At 56.5% G+C, this 17,583-nt stretch overlaps 9 protein-coding genes across 9 annotated transcripts; 4 read left to right on the forward strand and 5 right to left on the reverse strand.

Moving 5' to 3' along the window:
• Positions 1-24: 24 nt before the first annotated feature.
• On the reverse strand, positions 25-2,171 carry SCHCODRAFT_02566225 (uncharacterized protein). Its single transcript, XM_050343804.1, has 7 exons — positions 1,846-2,171; positions 1,676-1,790; positions 1,329-1,624; positions 1,128-1,278; positions 785-1,077; positions 281-734; positions 25-226 (listed from the first exon to the last, which is right to left on the reverse strand). The coding sequence occupies exons 1-7, from the start codon at positions 1,867-1,869 to the stop codon at positions 147-149; spliced, it is 1,413 nt and encodes a 470-aa protein (XP_050202285.1). The 5' UTR covers positions 1,870-2,171; the 3' UTR covers positions 25-146.
• A 176-nt stretch (positions 2,172-2,347) lies between these two features.
• SCHCODRAFT_02160311 (ATP-dependent DNA ligase) lies at positions 2,348-6,054 on the forward strand. Its single transcript, XM_050341955.1, has 15 exons — positions 2,348-2,415; positions 2,463-2,696; positions 2,745-3,288; positions 3,337-3,402; positions 3,455-3,620; positions 3,667-3,909; positions 3,960-4,128; positions 4,181-4,256; positions 4,308-4,509; positions 4,563-4,658; positions 4,712-4,894; positions 4,944-5,174; positions 5,223-5,570; positions 5,616-5,705; positions 5,757-6,054. Exons 1-15 carry the CDS (start codon positions 2,394-2,396, stop codon positions 5,832-5,834), a joined length of 2,748 nt encoding a protein of 915 aa, XP_050202286.1. The 5' UTR covers positions 2,348-2,393; the 3' UTR covers positions 5,835-6,054.
• Positions 5,913-6,743, reverse strand: SCHCODRAFT_02721749 (UPF0041-domain-containing protein; the record flags this gene model as incomplete). Its single annotated transcript, XM_003037251.2, has 5 exons — positions 6,481-6,743; positions 6,411-6,430; positions 6,253-6,350; positions 6,182-6,201; positions 5,913-6,130 (listed from the first exon to the last, which is right to left on the reverse strand). The coding sequence occupies exons 1-5, from the start codon at positions 6,536-6,538 to the stop codon at positions 5,913-5,915; spliced, it is 414 nt and encodes a 137-aa protein (XP_003037297.1). The 5' UTR covers positions 6,539-6,743.
• Positions 6,701-8,393, forward strand: SCHCODRAFT_02160300 (uncharacterized protein). Its single transcript, XM_003038585.2, has 6 exons — positions 6,701-7,443; positions 7,492-7,690; positions 7,741-7,769; positions 7,835-7,873; positions 7,925-8,144; positions 8,201-8,393. The coding sequence occupies exons 1-5, from the start codon at positions 6,879-6,881 to the stop codon at positions 8,038-8,040; spliced, it is 948 nt and encodes a 315-aa protein (XP_003038631.2). The 5' UTR covers positions 6,701-6,878; the 3' UTR covers positions 8,041-8,144; positions 8,201-8,393.
• On the forward strand, positions 8,279-8,800 carry SCHCODRAFT_02488158 (uncharacterized protein; the record flags this gene model as incomplete). Its single annotated transcript, XM_050342893.1, has 1 exon — positions 8,279-8,800. A coding segment is annotated over one exon (522 nt), but the record flags the coding sequence as incomplete, so codon positions are not given.
• Positions 8,539-9,935, reverse strand: SCHCODRAFT_02611550 (Isopentenyldiphosphate isomerase). Its single transcript, XM_003037250.2, has 4 exons — positions 9,617-9,935; positions 9,231-9,566; positions 9,069-9,182; positions 8,539-9,019 (listed from the first exon to the last, which is right to left on the reverse strand). The coding sequence occupies exons 1-4, from the start codon at positions 9,765-9,767 to the stop codon at positions 8,865-8,867; spliced, it is 756 nt and encodes a 251-aa protein (XP_003037296.1). The 5' UTR covers positions 9,768-9,935; the 3' UTR covers positions 8,539-8,864.
• A 153-nt stretch (positions 9,936-10,088) lies between these two features.
• Positions 10,089-13,275, reverse strand: SCHCODRAFT_01116478 (uncharacterized protein). The gene is made up of 17 exons (XM_050341049.1): positions 13,127-13,275; positions 12,923-13,078; positions 12,863-12,873; positions 12,694-12,811; positions 12,573-12,642; positions 12,498-12,522; positions 12,110-12,446; positions 11,932-12,055; positions 11,855-11,876; positions 11,564-11,805; positions 11,394-11,514; positions 11,260-11,346; positions 11,108-11,209; positions 10,998-11,059; positions 10,461-10,945; positions 10,290-10,408; positions 10,089-10,237 (listed from the first exon to the last, which is right to left on the reverse strand). The coding sequence occupies exons 1-17, from the start codon at positions 13,180-13,182 to the stop codon at positions 10,164-10,166; spliced, it is 2,211 nt and encodes a 736-aa protein (XP_050202288.1). The 5' UTR covers positions 13,183-13,275; the 3' UTR covers positions 10,089-10,163.
• A 417-nt stretch (positions 13,276-13,692) lies between these two features.
• On the forward strand, positions 13,693-15,240 carry SCHCODRAFT_01231325 (uncharacterized protein). The gene is made up of 2 exons (XM_003038584.2): positions 13,693-14,174; positions 14,224-15,240. Exons 1-2 carry the CDS (start codon positions 13,874-13,876, stop codon positions 15,060-15,062), a joined length of 1,140 nt encoding a protein of 379 aa, XP_003038630.1. The 5' UTR covers positions 13,693-13,873; the 3' UTR covers positions 15,063-15,240.
• Positions 15,198-17,410, reverse strand: SCHCODRAFT_02487147 (uncharacterized protein; the record flags this gene model as incomplete). The annotated part of the gene is made up of 4 exons (XM_003037249.1): positions 15,198-16,249; positions 16,302-16,782; positions 16,833-17,169; positions 17,223-17,410. The coding sequence occupies 4 exons, from the start codon at positions 17,408-17,410 to the stop codon at positions 15,198-15,200; spliced, it is 2,058 nt and encodes a 685-aa protein (XP_003037295.1).
• Positions 17,411-17,583: the final 173 nt, after the last annotated feature.

Here is a 17,583-nt window from a genome sequence, read left to right on the forward strand (position 1 = left end):
TCAGCGCTCAGCAGTAGATTCGCTACCAGGTATGGCCCCAAAGAAGTCCGATAGCACGTTAATTTACGGATGTTGTACACATATAATTTATTATTGACCATGTCCGTGTATCTCGACGACGTGTACCCAAGCCCCCTCTCCCCTCTTCATGCCTCTAGTTGGTGGTGCTGGTGATGTGGTGGCGAGACCGGTATGCCGGTGTAGGATGCAGAACGGTTGAGGTAGGCTGCAAATCAATGAATGCTGGGCATAAACAAGCCGGCGCCTCGAAGCTACTTACGAGTTTCAAGCAGCCCTTCAGACGTGTCACTGGAACCTTTGCTGCGCTTCAGAGGAATTGGCTGTCCCATGCAGCACGCATTCGCTACAGAGCGGTGAGCTACTTCGCCGTATGTGATAACATAGAACCCACCTTCTGCGCTCGACGACCGCGCCCACGTTCCGAGGCCTAAGACCGTAATGCCCCACACACTCAAGAACAGAGACAACGTCGACGACGCGACGCTGAAGAAGAAGGTTCCCGCCTTCTTCCTCTGACTGGTGATGCACGTATACGGGATCCGGATGATGGCAGAATGCGAGGCAGTCCCGTCGCCAGACAGCGTGCCATTGACGTACGCGGCGCCGTTCTCGCCTGCAGCTTCCACGAAGGCGTTCATGGCTGGATTGTTGAAGTCCGTGTTGAGATAGGAGGGGTTGAGCGAGGTTTTGAAGGCGGTGCCGTTGACGAAGAGCTGGGTGAGGTTGCGTGAGTGAGGCGGAGAGCATCGTGGTGAATACTCACGTTGTTAGACATGTAGTGACCCACGTCGAGCTGTATGGCGGCGATGAAGACCTGGACCATGTCGTAAACGAGGTCGATGTTCCACCCAAGGTCGGCAGGGTTCCCGTTCGAATCGAAGACGATGCCCATGTCGCTGTAGCGGATACCGTTGAAGAAAGTAACGCCAACGTTGGGCCGTACTTGGCGGCATCCGTCGTTACCGTCGCACCTCGGCTGGCCGGTCATGATGAACTTCCCTAGCCTGTCGTCGTTGTACGTGTAGTTGTTATTCCAGATCGCGAAGTAGTTTGCGTCTACAGAAGGGTCAGATTGTCGTGTGCGACCACACAAGGAGCACCCGTACCTCCAAAGTAGTTCAACGCCTCGACGATAGCGCGCGGCGTGCTGTTGGGGGCAAAGAAATTGGATTGCAGAGCTCCGATGACCTTGTGGTTCGTGTAGCTCCAGCTCGTCCTTGCCTGGAAGTTCATGGGTGGAGGACAATCGACTTCAACCTAGGAAGGGTATCAAATCGGTACTACTGCGTCATGTAGCTTTGGCTCACGTCGAGGTTGATCGTGCGGTCCGCGACCTGCGTCACGAACTGGAAGTACGCGACATTGCACCCATCCAGCACATTGTTCGCGTATACTATGCCGGATTGCGAGTCATGCGAGTTCCCTTGGACGATAGACAATCCGAAGATCTCGTAGGAGAAGGTGGAGATGTTGGTGCGGAAGTTGTCGCCGAGATAAAACGTGTGTTCTTGGCATGTCTGGCCCGACTGCTTCCACCTCAAGTACCACGGCATGTTCTGGGTGGCGTTGAAGTCCGTCATCGTGACAGAGACCACGTCGTATCCTGCAGAGGTGGTCAGAGACCTGGGCCGCGTATGCTCGTACCGCCACGCACCGACATAGTAAACATTGAAGAGGATGAGCAGGCCGAGCGCGGTGGCACCAAACGCTATCAATATCCAGTCGATGTATCTCCACTTGGTCCTGAACGGCTTGGTGATGGGGTACGCCTGCGCGCTGCCTTGTCAACTCTCAGTAGAATCAAGAAGAGGAAGCAGCGCGCACGAATTCTATATACGGGGCAGGCATCTTGTCCTCGGCGCGTCGTTCGAGATGAAGCGAGGGTAAGGTCGTGAGTAGAAAGAACGGGAAAAACAGGCAATCGGACGTGATATGTGAGGCTCGTCAACGAGCCCTGGGCGCGTGAGCGCAAGAAACAAGAGTAGGGCCAGGGCGGCATTTCTGTTTCTGACAATTGCAACCTGGAGTATCACGATTGATCACTCTCACACCTCGCCCGTTGGCCTGTTGTGAGAATCGATGTGCTGCGGCAACTATGTTCAGAGAGCGCCCATGCTTGCTATCATGCAATCGCAATGCAACGACGGGCGCTTAGAGGTGAGCTGACTGCATTCATCGCGACAGAGCTGGCTTTGGGCGTAAGAGACACGCTTGATTGGCGTCAGGCGTTCCTGACCGCCCTGGCGTGACTGTCATGAGACGCGTCGGAAATCCGGCCCGGTTCCGCCAGAACGCGTAACGTCACATCATGGACGCGTTGTGGCATGTTTGCGTCGCGCGTCTCACTTTACACGAGAGCGCGCTTCCTGTTCATGGGCAGACAACAAACTCTCGGTGCGTGCTCAGCGTCTGAGGGGAGCTCGCTCTCATCCAAGGCTCAGGAACATTCTTCGCGATGCCTAAATCTGCCAAGGCGACTCCCCCTCAGCAGGCCAGCCTCAAGGAAATGTGGGGCAAGAAGAAGGCATCTACGAGCGCCAAGTCCGCCAAAGACGCGTCAGATTCCGCCAATTCCGAAGTGAAGCCTTCCAAGCCAGCCAGCGGTGCGTGTGCCTATACAGAAGATGAACTTCGCCCTGAAACCAGCACAGGCGAGAAGACGGCCAAAGCGTCCGGTATGGCGATCCACGATCTAGCACTGTAGCAGTGCTGACATACCACAGACGGAACTATCGGAAGCAAGCGCAGAAGAGACGCCGACTCTGACGATGAATCAAGCGACGCTCCTGGTCCCTCAAAGTCCGCTCGCACTGCCAGTCGTTCATCTCCGTCGACCCCAGCACCTCCCACCCCTTCATCTAATGCAACACCTAAACCTGATGCCATGGATGTCGATCCAGAAAGCGACGAAGAGGCTGCTCCCAAGGCCGTACGCAAGTCGCGCAAGCCCAGGATCGAGTCCGACGATGAAGAAGCGCCCACTTCCTCGCAGAAGGCAACTTCGAAGAAGACCTCTTTAAAGCAGACCAAGACCAAGAAAGATAAGGCTACTGCAGCAGACTCCAAATCTGAAGGTCGTCGCCGACCCAAGAAAGCGTCGGAGAAGGCTGCACCAGCGACGTCGGACGCTGAACCAGACGCCGAAGCCAGTGTACCCCCGAGCAGTGATGTTGAAGCGGCAGAGGAAGAGGAGGATGAAGACGATGAGGCTCTGCTTGAAGATGAGGAAGGCGAGGGGGCTGCTACTCGCGCGGTTGCAGCGAAAGCGTAAGCATTGACTATTATGACCATCAATCAAGCACTGACCTTCTGTAGCGCTGAAGCCGCATTAGCACGCACTTCAGATGTTGACATCAAAGGTGGCTGGAAAGTCGGAGACCCGTGAGTGAAGTAGCCATCTATTCACCGCCGAGCTGACCGCCATTTCCCTCAGAGTACCGTATGCCGCGCTCACGAAGACTTTCTCTCACATCGAGTCCACAACGAAGCGACTGGAGAAGAATGCCTTCCTCACAGCATTCCTGACCCTCGTCATACAACGCAGCGCGCCAAACGACCACAACTCGTTGCTTCAAGCCGTCTACTTGTGCATCAACAGGGTATGTGTTGTGCAACGTTCCACGCGTATCCTCATACCCTACACAGCTCAGTCCAGATTACATCGGCATCGAGCTGGGTATCGGCGAGAGTCTGCTCATCAAGGCGATCAGCGAGTCGACTGGACGAAACGCGGGCCTCATCAAGGCTGACCTAAAGAAGGAGGGTGACCTCGGGCTCGTCGCCATGAACTCGAAGAACAGTCAGCGGACGCTGTTCAAGCCGAAGCCTCTGACGCTACCTTTCGTCTTCTCGAACCTCAAGGAGATCGCGCTCTCTTCTGGTCATTCCGTACGTGCTTGTCCTAGATTAAGGCGCTCTGATGGCTTACTCCTCGTCAGTCGCAAACCAAGAAAGTATCCATCATTACGAAGCTGCTTGCTGCATGTCAGGACTTTGAGGCAAAGTACATCGTGCGTAGTCTAGAGGGCAAGCTGCGCATTGGGAATGCGGAGAGATCTGTACTTGTCGCCCTAGCGCATGCTGCAGTTTTGGCCGAGAATGCAAAGCGTAAGTCGCGCGAGCAAGTGATGGTCTCACATTTTGAATGTTCCTCCCACAGGAGATCGCAAACTACATGGCGAAAAGCTCGCTGCTCGCTTGGAAGAGAGCACGAATATAGTCAAGGCTGTATACAGGTACGCTGTGATTTCCTCTTCTGCTGCTCGCGCGACTGACCGCGCTGTCAGTGAGCTGCCCTCATACGACAAGGTCATACCTGCACTGCTCGACCACGGCATCGACGGCTTGCGAGAGCACTGCAAGCTTTCCCCGGGCGTACCCCTCAAGCCTATGTTGGCCAAGCCGACGAAGGCTATAGGCGAGGTGCTCGATCGGTTCGAGAACAAGCGCTTCACTTGCGAGTACAAGTACGACGGGGAGCGTGCGCAGGTTTGTCACATGTTAAGTCTATGCCGAACAAACTTCACTGATTGCACAAATAGGTGCACCTCATGGAAGACGGTAAGATCGCGGTGTTCAGTCGCAACTCGGAGGACATGAGCAAGAAGTATCCTGATTTAATGGAGCAGATTCCGCGGGTGAGTGCGAACGTTGAACGTGGACGATACTTAGGATCCTGACGCTCGCGTAGTGTATCAAAGACAGCACCAAGTCCTTCGTCTTGGATGCCGAAGCTGTCGCCATCGACCGCACGACTGGCAAGCTCATGCCCTTCCAAGAGCTCAGCAAGCGCAAGCGGAAGGATGTCAAGGTCGAGGACATCCAGGTCAAAGTCTGCTTGTTCGCGTTCGACTTGTTGTACCTCAACGGCGAGGTAATCTCACCCTTCATTGCATGTTTTCACTCCTGACACCTTTTCGCAGCCTTTGCTGCAAAAATCGTTGGCAGAGCGCCGCGTGCTCTTGCGCGAGTCCTTCCAGATTGTCGAGAGCGAATTTCAGTTCGCCAAGTCGACGGATAGCGAAACGGTCGAGGAGATTCAGACGTTCCTCGAAGAAAGTGTGAAGGATGGCTGCGAGGGCTTGATGGTCAAGATGCTTGAGTCAGACGCCAGCTACTACGAGCCAAGTCGACGCAGTATCAACTGGCTGAAGGTGCGCGTACTGCTCGATGCCCTAAAACATAAACCTGACTCTGAGTAGCTCAAGAAGGACTACCTCGCCGGTGTCGGCGATTCACTCGACCTTGTTGTCGTCGGCGGCTACTACGGCAAGGGCAAGCGCACGAATGTCTATGGCGCCTTCTTGCTCGCCTGCTACGACGCCGACTCCGAGGAGTACCAAACGATATGCAAAATCGGTACCGGATTCAGCGAAGAGGCGCTACAATCGCACTACAATGTACTGAAGCCCCTCGAGATGGAGAAGCCGCGCGGGGACATCAAGGTCGGAGGCGCGAAGCCAGATATCTGGTTCGAGCCCAAGGTCGTCTGGGAGGTCCTGACGGCGGACTTGAGTCTGAGTCCAGTGTACACGGCAGCGATGGGATTGGTAAGTGCTACGTCCTTTGCAGTGTGCAGCCGCTGACACACGCAGGTTGACGAGCGCGGCATATCGTTGCGCTTTCCGCGGTTCATTCGGATACGCGATGACAAGAACGCCGACAATGCGACGGGCTGTGAGCAGGTAAGGGTGTTGCGCGACATCCCAGTGGCGCGATATTGACTTCGTCCGCAGGTCGCGGAGATGTACGAGCGACAAGCGCTTGCGCAAGGGGGTGGCAAGAAGGGCAAGGTGGTTGATGACTTCTGGTAGAGCATCTCGCGTCGTGGTAACTGGTGCAGCATGGGATATATAGTATAATGGAATATCTAGGAAGAGGGTTGTGAGCGATCACTTTTGCGCAGCGTTCTTCACTTCCTCAACGGCCTGAGTAACCTTGCCCTTCGCCTCCTCCGCGGCATCTGCTATCTTGCCAGATGTTCCGAGCTTCTCCTCGCGACCGCCCCCATACCAGTACTTCACGAAGCGCGCTTCCTGGATGGACTGGGCAGTAGCGTTGGTAGCATGGCAGGCGAAGAGCAGATAATTCCGTGGCTGCACGCGCCATGCTGGAGAAGGTTGTCAGCTGGGCGAAGGATGGAATGTGCACTGATACGCACCAAAGCGCATGAAGACCATGCTGAGGCAGCAGCTGTCAGCAGGATATCATGAAGCGCGATGGATCACGCACGAGTAGGTCATGAGCGCAGTGGTCATAGTGCCCGAAATGACTTCCTCATCCTTGCGAAGGTCCGCGAGCGCGGCGAGAGGCAGCCCCCAGTTGGCAACCTATGAACCGACGCGATATGGTCAATCCCCCGCACAGTCATTGGCCAGACAAGCACCGACAGGGCCCCAGAAGTGCGTGCCTTTCCCCAGAGTCAGTCCAGATTAATGCACGAGCTCAAGCAGCACTCACTAAAGAAGTATTCCCGCGCGGCAGGGGACTTCAACCAGTTGACAAACGTGCTGGCCATTGTGGAGAGTGAGGGGAAGGTGGGGGCAGGAGCAAGGAGCGTAACGGCTTACGGCTGTCATCCTCGGTAAATTCGGGCGATCAGGCCACGTGCGCGTCGGCCCCTCGCGCGTGGCGCGTCGGGCGCGTAGACTGATCGAGAGGGCTGCCCCGCGCGGCCACCAGCGCCTCCTTCGCGCCCTCACGGCCCACGCACGACGACCCCGGCTCAGCCCGCGCACCCCCTGCCCTAGGCGCCCGCCGCTCAAAGCGCGCTCTATCAGCCACGAGGTCTTACGCCTCATGTTCGTTTTCGCCTGATCTGCTTCCTTTCCCTTAGACGCTCATAATCTTCGCCGCTCATGAGCTATCCTACGAACATCGGCCCCGCCCCCTGGCAGCAGTACACTCCCTACCAGGGGAACAGCTACCAGGTCCCTCCCTACGCCCAGCCTCAGAACAATCCCCCGCCCTTCATCCCCCGAGCTTACCCTCAGCGTACGGCGGGCGCTGGGGGTGCCACGAACGGGTACTACTCCTACGGACAAGGCCAGGCGACACCGAACTATGGACATCATGTGCCTATACAGGACAGCTTGAACCCGCCTGACCTAGACTCGCGTCCCAAGAAGTTCGAACCGCGGCATCGCAAGAACTCGTCTGCGCCCAAGTCTGCGATGAAGCGTTCAGCGACAGCTACTGCCGCGATCCCTGTTCCCGATGCAGGGAAGGAGCCATTTCCCTCATTTGCGCACGCCGGCGGTCACACACCGCAGGAGGGGGCGAACGGGAACCTGCATCGTCATCATAGCACGCCGGAGGGGACGACCAACACCTTGCACCGGCAGCGCACGCACTCCAATCCGAACAAGCCCGTGGATTTGGGTCAGCCGTACGCGCAGGGATCATCGGGCGACACGCCAGCTTGTACGTGCACCGTCATCGTCGCACACATGTACCTAATTTCTGGCGCAGACTACATGTTCGTCTCCTTCAGCGATTACGACATCTTACGCCTCGAAAACGTGCCGGACCCCGCACTCAAGGAGATCTCAAGCGTCCTGCCTAGGATGTGGTTGGATGGCATCGAGTACTCGGACATGCCATCGGACTATACCTGGCGAGCCAAGCTTCGCAATCAGCCGTTCCGCGTCCGCAAAAACGCCATCGTGAAGTCGGTGACATTGACATGTGTACCGGGACGTTACTGACACGCCACTGTAGCTGTGCAAAGCTTATCGTCGATCTATTCAGTCTGTTTGCCCGAAGGGTGGGCGCTCTTGCAATCTCGTATGTATCCGTACTCACGCTTCACCAGGGCTACCTATGCCTACAGACGCTAGACCTCTCAAGTGCTGTACGCATGTTCGCTGGCTCGTCAGTGTCATGATGCTTACGCCTTCCACAGGCTCCTCGTCTAGTCTTCCAAATCGCCCCCGTCATCGAGAACCCGATATTCTTCATCGGTTTCTTTTCCAAGAAGCAGACCCAATTCACGCTAGTACGACCGCCACAGGCTGTTGACAAGTTTCTTGGTCGGCGATTGAAAGAGCGACTGGAGAAGGGTGCCATCGCCAGTGACCAAGAACAAAATGAGACGCTCCGAATAATCGAGCTGAATAGAAACTGTCAGTATCCTTTCTCCATACGCGCGTACTTCTCGCATTACTGACTATGTGAACAGCGAGCAGGCCAGTCGAGCCTTGCCTCTTCATGATGCACGTCCTTTCGGCGCTTAACGAGATCTTCTATAATCTGGACGCGACAATTCCACTACGAGACGATCGCCTCCACCATCCGAACCACAAAAAGGAGATATTGGTCTTCCGTTACGATCACGAAACCGCCGCCAATATGGCTGGCATTCACCAACAAGCGCAGATGCAGGACGCTGCAGCTTTCGTCGCGCCGCCACCGAAGGAAAAGCACCACCGGCGGTCGCGCTGACTACTACCAACTAGTAGGTTTCTGGGTTTGCGAGTTGTCGAGCCTTCTAGGCCGTCCAACTGTCGTTGAGGCTGGTTTTCTGGTGTGCGTTCATAGCTATGGGTTCCTTCTGGTTACTTCTGCCACGGGCACGGACACGTACAGTACTTCCAAATGTTGTCGATCCCGCTTTCGCTTAGCTTGCGTGTGCTTGGACAGTGGCTTGAGTGCTCCGGTACATACCTGTTCACTGGACGATGTTCGCTTCTTGTATCATACATGTACCATTAAAGGGCTCCTCCTTCGATACCTCCGTACCATACTGTACTATATTCGTAGACAAAAGATCGTGCGATGACATTAACGGTCCTCTCGAGATGTGTGCTTGCTTCGATCCCGCGTAAATGACGAGCGTCTCAGACCTAAACCATCTTGACGACTTTGCTGCCATCGACAAGGCCTGCGAGGCTCTTCGCGACAACCTTGCCCGAAGCGTCTTTTCGAGCAAGCAACTCATCCCACCATCCAAAGAGGAAGTCGCGGGCGATGAGCTTGAACCAGGGTGTGAAGGAGTTCGCTTCAAGGGATGTTAGCGTATTCTACTAGCCTCGTCAGGGAACACGCACCTGGGTCCTCGAACATGGCCTGCAGCTCGGCCTTGCTAACATATTTGTGGTCGCGGATCTCATTGGCGTTCGGGGTCACGTCAACGTCCGCCGTCAAGAATAGAATGTAGTCCACTGTTCGTAGTCAGCTCCGACCGTAACGGCTAATGGCACCAGGCGCACCTTCGTGTTCCCCCCACGTCCCATCGGACGGTGCGAGGTAGTGGATCCGCGTCAAGTACTGGAACTCGTCCACTGGCGTCTGACTCTGGGGGATCCCCAACTCGTGCTCGAGCTTCCTGCTCGCAGCAACGCGCACGCCACGGTGCTCCTTCTCGTCCTTCTCTTCCGCGAAGTCGTCCAGTGGGTGCGAGCAGCAGGTGTTTGTCCACATGTCCGGGAACGTGATCTTCTCCGTCGCGCGCTGCTGCAGGAGAAGCTTGCCATCGCTCGGCCGGAAGACGAACGCGGAGAACGCGCGGTGCAGAAGGCCCTTGTTGATGTTCTCCATGAGATGGCCTGTAGTGCATTGGTCAATCATGCGGTGGTCGATGGATCGGCGCACGCACATGTCTTCTTGTCCATGGCACCGATCGCGTTATCCTCCTCGTCGACGAGGATGCAGCGCTCGTCCATCAGTCGGCTCTGCTCCGCATCGTAGCTGGAGAGATCTATGCTCGCAAGAGCTGCCTTGGCGGCGAGAACGGCGGGGGAGCTCATCGTGCGGATCGGCAGTCTATGGGTCCGGGAAAAGGTAGAGGTACGGAGGAAGAGGGAGGAGGGCCGGGCGCGAGCACACGGCGCCTTTAACTGTGAGAGAAAGCGATACAGATTGTGATCGGGCTACAGAGCAAGCCGAACTCACCGCAAGGCGGCGGGGGACGAAGTCGAACGATTTTTGTGGCGTCGGATTCAGAGGTCGCTCGGTCCGACGCACCCACCGTCCTTCTTCCACTCAACGTCAGCCTTTTATGAGTTACCGATGTTATGACGACAAAAAGCTCACTATTGCACTAGGATCACAGTGATATACCATTACAAGGTTTCTATAATATGGCTTCTATGCCTACAAGTGTCTTCAAGTGACGCATTCCTAACATCTATAGCAAGTACAAGCTAAATGACTTCAAGTCGTATCGATCCGTACGCCTCTTGTTGATCTATGCGCAGCAAGTTCTTCGTACCCAGCACTGTAGATCAATCAGTATCACTATCGTTCCACCATGGGCAAGTCTGACGCACCCAAGCAATGATAAAATCCAGCAGCAGCGACGTGCCTCGTACTCGTATCCTTCGGAACCACAGTATCGAAGGTGAGGCTCTTCCCCCCTCCAAGCGTCAAGCTTTGCATCCTCGCGTATCTGAATGGCCCGTCAGTATGGTGGCATCGTCGAGCAGGCCGACGCAACGCACTCCAGGAAGTTAAAGGAGTTCCTCTCCAGCGTTATCAAGTTGGCGTCCGTCAACTGCGACTCGAAGGCCTCTTTCTGCACTGCGTCGACTGTGGGACGATTCGTATCAGTCACATCCTCCCCGACAAAGTCGCAGTTCTTACCCTCAAAACGAAAATCCTCGCCGACGGGGCCGGGACTAAAAGCTATTGCACTGCCGCCAGGTCCACCGGCAACGCTGGGAGGAAGGCTGCCGCCAAGTGAGCCATCGCGAGGCCCGATAGAGCTGTTCCTTCCGCCGGGAAGTCGGATGGAAACCTGGTCGACGCTAATCCTGTCGCTGCCTTCTCCGGGGAGCATAGGAGCTCCCGAAGAGCTCATGAAGCCGGCATGGTCCCATGGAAAGAGCGAGCTGCGTTGCGAAGAGATGTTGAACTCGGCTTGCGCCCCGAGGAAGTCGAGCTGCGAGCCCGGCCTGGACGACATCCGACGCGCTTGGCCTGGGTCCTGAAATCATGCCAGTCAGTACTTCGCTATCTCAGAGTAGCGGCTCGCTGACCTCAGACGAATGCCGTTCAGAGACACCCCTGCCGAAGAATGGCTGGTCTTCCTCGTATGCACCTTCGAGAAGGTCAGCAACGGCGACCTTCACATCGTCTATCGACTCACCTTGCATAGCATCCATGTCCGCGAAGGCGCCCGGAGACCGACGGTCCTCGTCCTCCTCGTGTACGGGCGATAGACCTGTACGCCGCCGCTTCCTAGAACGACCTGCACAACCATCAGGTATCCCAACATAAGCAGGGGTTCGTTCTACTCACCGCCTGCATCCTCACTCTCCCCGGACTTCGCTTCAACCTGTACTCGGAAGGCCTCCTGCCAGAAGTCTGCGAGAGCCGGGGCTTGCACTGTGTTCGGTCAGACCGGGACCCCGAGCGAAAGAATGTTCTCCGACCGATATTGGGAGCGCCCCACACGAGTTCTTCAATCATCTTCTCGCTCGCCTTCTCCGCCTGCTTCTGGGCCTGCTCCTTCTTCAACTTGGCTTGGCCCGCGACGTACTGCTCACGAGCCATCTGTGACGTCTCTGAGCAACGTATTTGGACCCTGAGCACACCCACTTACCCGCAGTTCCTCGTCGGACAATTCTGTTCTCGCATCAAGGAGAAGCCGGCCCCTCTTTAGCTTCTTCGGCGCCTGCCCAATGACCTGCTCGTCATTCTTGCGAGTCGTCTCTAGCAAAGGGTCCGCTCCTTCCTCCTGCGACAGAAACTGACGCGAGAAGGAGGTCGCAGGGCTCACGCCGCGCGGCGTCAGCGCCCGGGAAGGCGGACGACTGCGGCGTGCGGACGATGGTGGCTGATTTTCTGGTGATGGTGAGTAACACTACGGCGGGCAATTCGTCTTCCTGCTCACCCTTGGCTCGAGCTGAAGCGCTCTGACGAAATGTTAGCTGCTATAGCGACGCGAAAAAGACCTTACGATGTACATACCCGCTTTTTACGCGGCGTCTCCGGCACTGTGATGGGTCCGAACTCGCCAACAAGATCTGGCATGCTGAAGGGCTGCGACATGTCCACATCCATGCGGAACTCATCGTCGAACTCGCCAGGCTCACTGAAACACCAGTCAGTGTACCATTAGGTGGGATACATGCGCGTCGATACGTACGTCGCACGCGCTCGAGTAGGGCTAGCCCCCCATCCTTCGCCCAGCTCGCGCGCGAGCTCATCACCCAGCCCGCCAAGATCGAAGGCATCCGGTACGTCAAAAATGTCGTCCTGGAGGATGAAGCTGTGGTCGACCTGGGATGAGGAAGGGTCCGCCCCGCTGAATGTCAAGTCGTATGAGGCCGACAGTAGGTGGTCGTGGTGCTCTCGCAGGGTGTACTTGTCTCCGCGGACGACCTCGTCTTCCAGTACAGCCGGTCCTCCCTTGGCCCTCCCCTTCCTTCCCGCCTTCGGATCGTAATCATCGTCCAGTTCCATGCGGTCATCGCTGCCGCGATCTATGGTTCTTGGTCAGTATACGTACCGTCAGGCGCGATGTATGCACTCACTAATGTTCAAGAAATCGTCCCAATCCTGTTCAAAAATTAGCCAGTGGCATAACACACTTCGAATTCAGAACGCACGGCTACGAGCGTGTCGAAGTCTACCGCATACGTGTTGGCGGGGTCGAGGGTCAAGGTGACGGCGCCAGCTCTGACCAGTATGTGAGTGGCGGACAGAGAGTATATGCTTCGCGACATTCACCTGACTGTCGGCTGAGCCATCTGCAGCTGATCGTCGTTTAGGGATCTCAGCTCGACGACGACTTTCTTCAGCGATGTGACGCAGTTCGTAATATCGGTGTATAGCATTTCTTGCTTCACTAAGGGAGTACGACGTCAGATATGGCAAAGTAGAAGACTTGGCACTCAACCTTTGTAGACGCTGCCACAACTTTAGGATGAACGAGCTACCCATGTTTATGCAGGCTTACCGGGCTACGCCCACCATTAAATTACTTGAGAGACGCAGAGCAAGGGGTTCCATAGGTTCAGCAATCAAGTCACAGAGTTGAGCAATATCAGCATTAAGAACAGAGCGCTTGGGTAATTTCTTGAAAGCAGATCTCGAGCCTAGAGTAGCAGCGAGCCTATAACGCTGTCAGCACCTTCGGACGATCAAGATGTGTGCAGCTCACCATAGCAGACCAAAGCCGCTATCGCGCTTGGAAAGAAGTTCCTGAGTGAAAAACATGACAGCAGAGGGATACAGAGAGCGAGGAGGAGGGTCAAGGTGAGAAGCAGTCAGTAAATACGATGGAACATGGGGGTAAAAAGAGAAGGGGGAAGCGAGGAAAGAAGCGGGGCTGGACAGCGCTGTCCAACGTCGAAGATGCTCGTCGGCAGTTGCCGGTGGATGTCACGGTTGACAATTCGGGGTATTCCGACAGGTTGTTCCGTTTGCCCGTCTGGCTCGGCACCGTGGCCATTGTTCCCATGCGATCTTCACTCGCTGCTTCCTACCGAGGGAAGGCTGCGACGCGTTTACGACGCGGAGGCTGCGGCTGATGCGATGGGCGCCCGTAACTCTGATTGCTGGACCGCCCCGGACCTTCTGCTAGTCCGTGTCGCGAATGATTTTGTGGGCGTGCTCACCTCGACCTCCGTTACCAGGCAGACGCCTCCACACCAACGCGGACATGGAGAAGCGTCCAGCAGCTTATCCAGCGCATGCTTGCGACTCCCGATCAGCGCGTCGGGGTCCCCCGCCCGCTTCGCTGCGATGACGGCAGTCGGGACCTTTGGTTTATGCCCATTCAGCTCAAACGGGCCATTTCATATGCCCGCAGGCTCATCATGCTGGTTGCCTGACCATCATATTTAATCAAAAGCCAGCTCTTCCTCTCTTCCTCATAACCCCCGCCCACCTGTACATTGCCCTCACCATGCCCTCCGTTTCACCTTCTCACAAGACGGATGAGCGCTCCCGCGGGCGGGGCCCGCGTCTCATGATGGCTTTATTCTCTTCATGGGTACTTCCGTCGAAAAGCTCGTCCCCATCGAGGAAGTCAAGCTCCCCCAAGCATGGGCGCTCTCCCACCTCATCCTCAGAGTCAAGCGGGTCCACAGCCGACTATGGGGGGAGAGTTCGAGCAGGGTCAGGCGCCGAGCCATCCGCCCGCGTGCCCCAACAGCTGCACAAGGCACCCGCGACGATTGCGTCTCGCGCTGGCCGCGCAGAGCAAGGTACGTTGTGCGATTGTCAGCATGCGAACATCAGCTTAATGTACTCTAGTACCGCTCAACGCAGGATTTTACAGTCCAGATTCTTCCATTCCAACGTACGGGCGGCCATCCAGCAGCCACCGACGTCCTGTACCTCCAGGCTTGTCCTCGTCGCCCCACGTTCCCTACGATGTACCACGTCATTCGTTCGATTCCCGTCCCGGAACCAAGGATGCCAGGCACCTTGATCCAGGCGTGTACCCTCCCAACCGCGCTCCACCTTCACTCTCGGCAAAGCCGATCCAGCTTGCGAAGTCTACACCCAACCTCGGGGCGGTGCAGGCGCCGACTACTGCGCCTCGTAATATCCCACGCAAAGCCCCACCGCCATATCTGCCACCCTCCTCCAACGCACATGCACCTGCTGCGAGCGAGCCATCTCCACTCCTCTTCGTGAGACCAGCAACCACTGCTCGCCCTGGCTCCAGCAATGGTAGGCTTCAGTCGGGCCCCAATGGCGACAGACCGAGCTCAGCCGGGAGGGATGGTCCGCGGCCAAGTCTCCCTGTCGGTCCGCCCCCACAGGCGCGGCTTAGGCCAGAGATACGTCACAAGAAGTCCCACTCGACCGTCCACGAGCGCGAAGTGGTCGAAGACGATGACCTTCCCCCTCTTCCTCCCCCACAACATCGCACTCTTCCCATGCCTCATCGTGAGGGCCTCCAACCTCGTCCTCGCACTTCGTCGAGAGTGGACGCGCCCACCAAGCCGCGCTCCAAGCGAAGGCATCTTGCTGTTCGCCCTGCCACCGCGGACAACGCCGACATCAGTAGGAAGAAGCAGAGCTGGCGCGGCCAGTGGAACGTGGATGACATCGAAGAAGTGCGGAGGAGGCTTCGCGAGCTTTGATGACAAGACAGTCCATGTCATTAGAGTCCGCCGGACGAGTGATAGAATAGATACATGCTATACGTGCTATTGGGTATGCCATGTCCTCCTGAGATATACAAGGAAAGCCGAAAGCCATTGGTCTACACACCAAATCTATCGCCTAAGCAACTTGTTGAGCCATGACCCGCTAACGTTACTGGGACTGCCTTGTCCGCCTCGCTGCTTTCCCTTGTCCTTCATCCGGTCCTCTGGAGCGTCGTCAGCAGGAGGTGCCGCATCATGCGCAGCATCCACAGCGCCTCCCCCTCGTGCAAGCTGATTCAGCTGGCCCTGCACATCGCCTTCGCTAACAGTCCGCCGCCGGGGTTGCTTGCTAGGGTCTGCAGTATCACCAGGTAGGCCCATGCTGACGCTCTGGCTCATCATGCCCGCAGTTCCCCCACCCAACTCTGTTTGTCGCCGCCGCTTCCCTGTATGCGTATGGGTGCGTTCGTGCGCGCTCTGTTTGGGAACAACGGAGAAGCCCGGGCTCATGGCAGAGAGACCAATCTGGAACCCGGGCACTATGGGCGGAGGAGATAGGGCCCGACTATGCGAGGACACGCGACCTTCGCGAGAAGGTCGGAATGGCGGGCTTCCGAGACCACCATAATCCAGAGAGGTTCGATGTCTTGAGCGCGAGGGGCGTTCGAGAGGTGGAGATAAGGGAGAGGGATCGTGCGTAGAGACATGGGGTGGGGCAGAAGGAGGCGGCGCCGAAGACAAGCTGGACCTTTGCTTGCGCCCAGGAATGGACAATTTGAGGCCAACCGAGCGGCGGGAAGAGAACGGAGCGGATGAGCTGGGCGACGTGTCCGCTGCGTGTGTGGAGCTTTCGTTCGCTTCGCCGGGGATGGAAGTATCGACGAGCGTGTGTGGACTTCCTGTATGTTCCAGGCGAATGCTGGTACCGCCATCGACTCCTTGTTCATCCTCATCGTTGAGGTCAATCAGCGGCTCTTCGTCCTCGTCGCTCTCGGAGCCGCTCCATATCTCGTCGACCTCGCCTTTGTCGTCGGTCTGGATGCTGACAACCCAGACGCCGCCCAAGAGTATGACCATCCCCACTGCGACAAGGGCGAGGTGCCACGGAGCGATGAGCGCGAACTGGTCGTAATAAACAAGGCCGTTCACGATGGAAGATAGGTTATAGAAGCAAAAAGCCGCTGAAAGGGGCAGTAAGCGACGTCCAGTGAATCGTGTGATGAAAGCTCTTACATGGGCACACAAGTGTTGGGTCGGCGAGAATCAAGCCCTTATGAAGGTACCAAAGCTGCAAGAGAGCGAACACGCCAAGCGCCAAAACCAGGATCCATGCCTGCCAACGCCAGAATTGGTTGTCGCCTTGTATGGTGAGCATAAGCAATTCGACGCCGCTCTTCGCGAACAGCAGGCACATCCCAGATAATATTCCCGAGATGGATGCGTAGGATATGGCGAGAAGTACGCGCATGCGGCGAGTCTTCTGGTCCACCTCGACAGATTGATGAGAGGAGATAGATTCGGCGTAAGAGGATGCAGACGACGCCTTTGGGTCTATAAGCGGGGTTCGTTCGTCTACAGCCTCGTGCGCAACATTGACCGAGAGTCCGGTGGTGAGCACAGTAGGTGGGGGATTCTCAGGGTCGCTGAGGGATTCTGGCGCGTTCGCGGCTTCACGTTTGAGTCGTCGCGAGACAGTAAACTCAAGGGCGTGTGTCTACGAAAGGTATGAGGGCTGGGCTTGGGAGAGGTAGCTGATTGACGCACCAAAATCAGAGCGATAGCCACTACAACGCCCAGGACGCTAAAGTAAGCGACGAAACCTGGTCGTCTGAATAGCTCCAGTAGGTCTTCGAGCGATCGTGTCTGCTCTGGCACTATGCCGAATATAGCTATGAGGACGGCACCTCCTGCTATGAGAACTGTACCCAGCACCATCCAGGGCGAGAAGACATCGCCAAGGATGAGCCTTGCGAAGAATGCATTCCAAAGGAGTGAGACTGCACCGAGAGGGGCGAGGATGACGACAGGGAGCGACGCGATTTGCACTAGGGAGCCGAGAATGTTGGAGGATATGAAGATTAGGAAGCCTACAATCCACATCCTATCATGTCTGTCAGCGCCGACGACGGATGATTTTGAGACGGCGCAACGTACGGCCTCCGATGTTCCACCTTGCGCTCGCCTTCAGGTAGCCCTTCATTGATGACATGGCTCTTCCGTTGTATGGTGAGGCCCAGCGACTGCACGAATGACGCCAGAAGACCGATGAAGATGCCGAGGGGGATAGATACGTGCGCATCGGTGGCGGAATAAAGATCATCGTTGCCAGAGGGAAGGTTCATGCTGTCCCAGTCGTGTTGGTCGGAAAAGGCGGTTGCACCCACGGAGAGAGTGAGCATTGAGTTGGCTAAGGATAATTGTGCAGCATGAAAGACGCCTGGCCTCATGTTGACATCGGTCGTTCCACTCGGGTTGGTCTGAGTTCAAGACCAAGCTTGTTCTCGACAGGGTGTAC

Source organism: Schizophyllum commune (genome assembly GCF_000143185.2).
Source record: "Schizophyllum commune H4-8 unplaced genomic scaffold SCHCOscaffold_2, whole genome shotgun sequence".
Taxonomy (NCBI): domain Eukaryota; kingdom Fungi; phylum Basidiomycota; class Agaricomycetes; order Agaricales; family Schizophyllaceae; genus Schizophyllum; species Schizophyllum commune.

Bases quoted from the DNA above. Each gene is read 5' to 3' on its own strand.
- SCHCODRAFT_02566225 (XM_050343804.1), bottom strand. From the start codon at position 1,869: ATGCCTGCCCCGTATATAGAATTC. The intron at 1,279-1,328 runs GTGAGCCAAAGC...TACCCTTCCTAG, and splicing joins ACCGCACGATCAACCTCGAC to GTTGAAGTCGATTGTCCTCC. The intron at 227-280 runs GTAAGTAGCTTC...ATTGATTTGCAG, and splicing joins TGAAGGGCTGCTTGAAACTC to CCTACCTCAACCGTTCTGCA.
- SCHCODRAFT_02160311 (XM_050341955.1), top strand. From the start codon at position 2,394: ATGGGCAGACAACAAACTCTCG. The intron at 2,697-2,744 runs GTATGGCGATCC...GACATACCACAG, and splicing joins GAAGACGGCCAAAGCGTCCG to ACGGAACTATCGGAAGCAAG. The intron at 3,621-3,666 runs GTATGTGTTGTG...TACCCTACACAG, and splicing joins TCTACTTGTGCATCAACAGG to CTCAGTCCAGATTACATCGG.
- SCHCODRAFT_02160300 (XM_003038585.2), top strand. From the start codon at position 6,879: ATGAGCTATCCTACGAACATCGGCCCCGCCCCCTGGCAGCAGTACACT. The intron at 7,444-7,491 runs GTACGTGCACCG...TTTCTGGCGCAG, and splicing joins ATCGGGCGACACGCCAGCTT to ACTACATGTTCGTCTCCTTC. The intron at 7,770-7,834 runs GTCTGTTTGCCC...ACGCTTCACCAG, and splicing joins GCTTATCGTCGATCTATTCA to GGCTACCTATGCCTACAGAC.
- SCHCODRAFT_02611550 (XM_003037250.2), bottom strand. From the start codon at position 9,767: ATGAGCTCCCCCGCCGTTCTCGCCGCCAAGGCAGCTCTTGCGAGCATA. The intron at 9,567-9,616 runs GTGCGTGCGCCG...AATGCACTACAG, and splicing joins TGCCATGGACAAGAAGACAT to GCCATCTCATGGAGAACATC. The intron at 9,183-9,230 runs GTGCGCCTGGTG...GACTACGAACAG, and splicing joins GACGTGGGGGGAACACGAAG to TGGACTACATTCTATTCTTG.
- SCHCODRAFT_01116478 (XM_050341049.1), bottom strand. From the start codon at position 13,182: ATGTTTTTCACTCAGGAACTTCTTTCCAAGCGCGATAGCGGCTTTGGT. The intron at 12,643-12,693 runs GTGAATGTCGCG...CATACTGGTCAG, and splicing joins ATGGCTCAGCCGACAGTCAG to AGCTGGCGCCGTCACCTTGA. The intron at 12,523-12,572 runs GTGCGTTCTGAA...ATTTTTGAACAG, and splicing joins ACTTCGACACGCTCGTAGCC to GATTGGGACGATTTCTTGAA.
- SCHCODRAFT_01231325 (XM_003038584.2), top strand. From the start codon at position 13,874: ATGCCCTCCGTTTCACCTTCTCACAAGACGGATGAGCGCTCCCGCGGG. The intron at 14,175-14,223 runs GTACGTTGTGCG...AATGTACTCTAG, and splicing joins CGCTGGCCGCGCAGAGCAAG to TACCGCTCAACGCAGGATTT.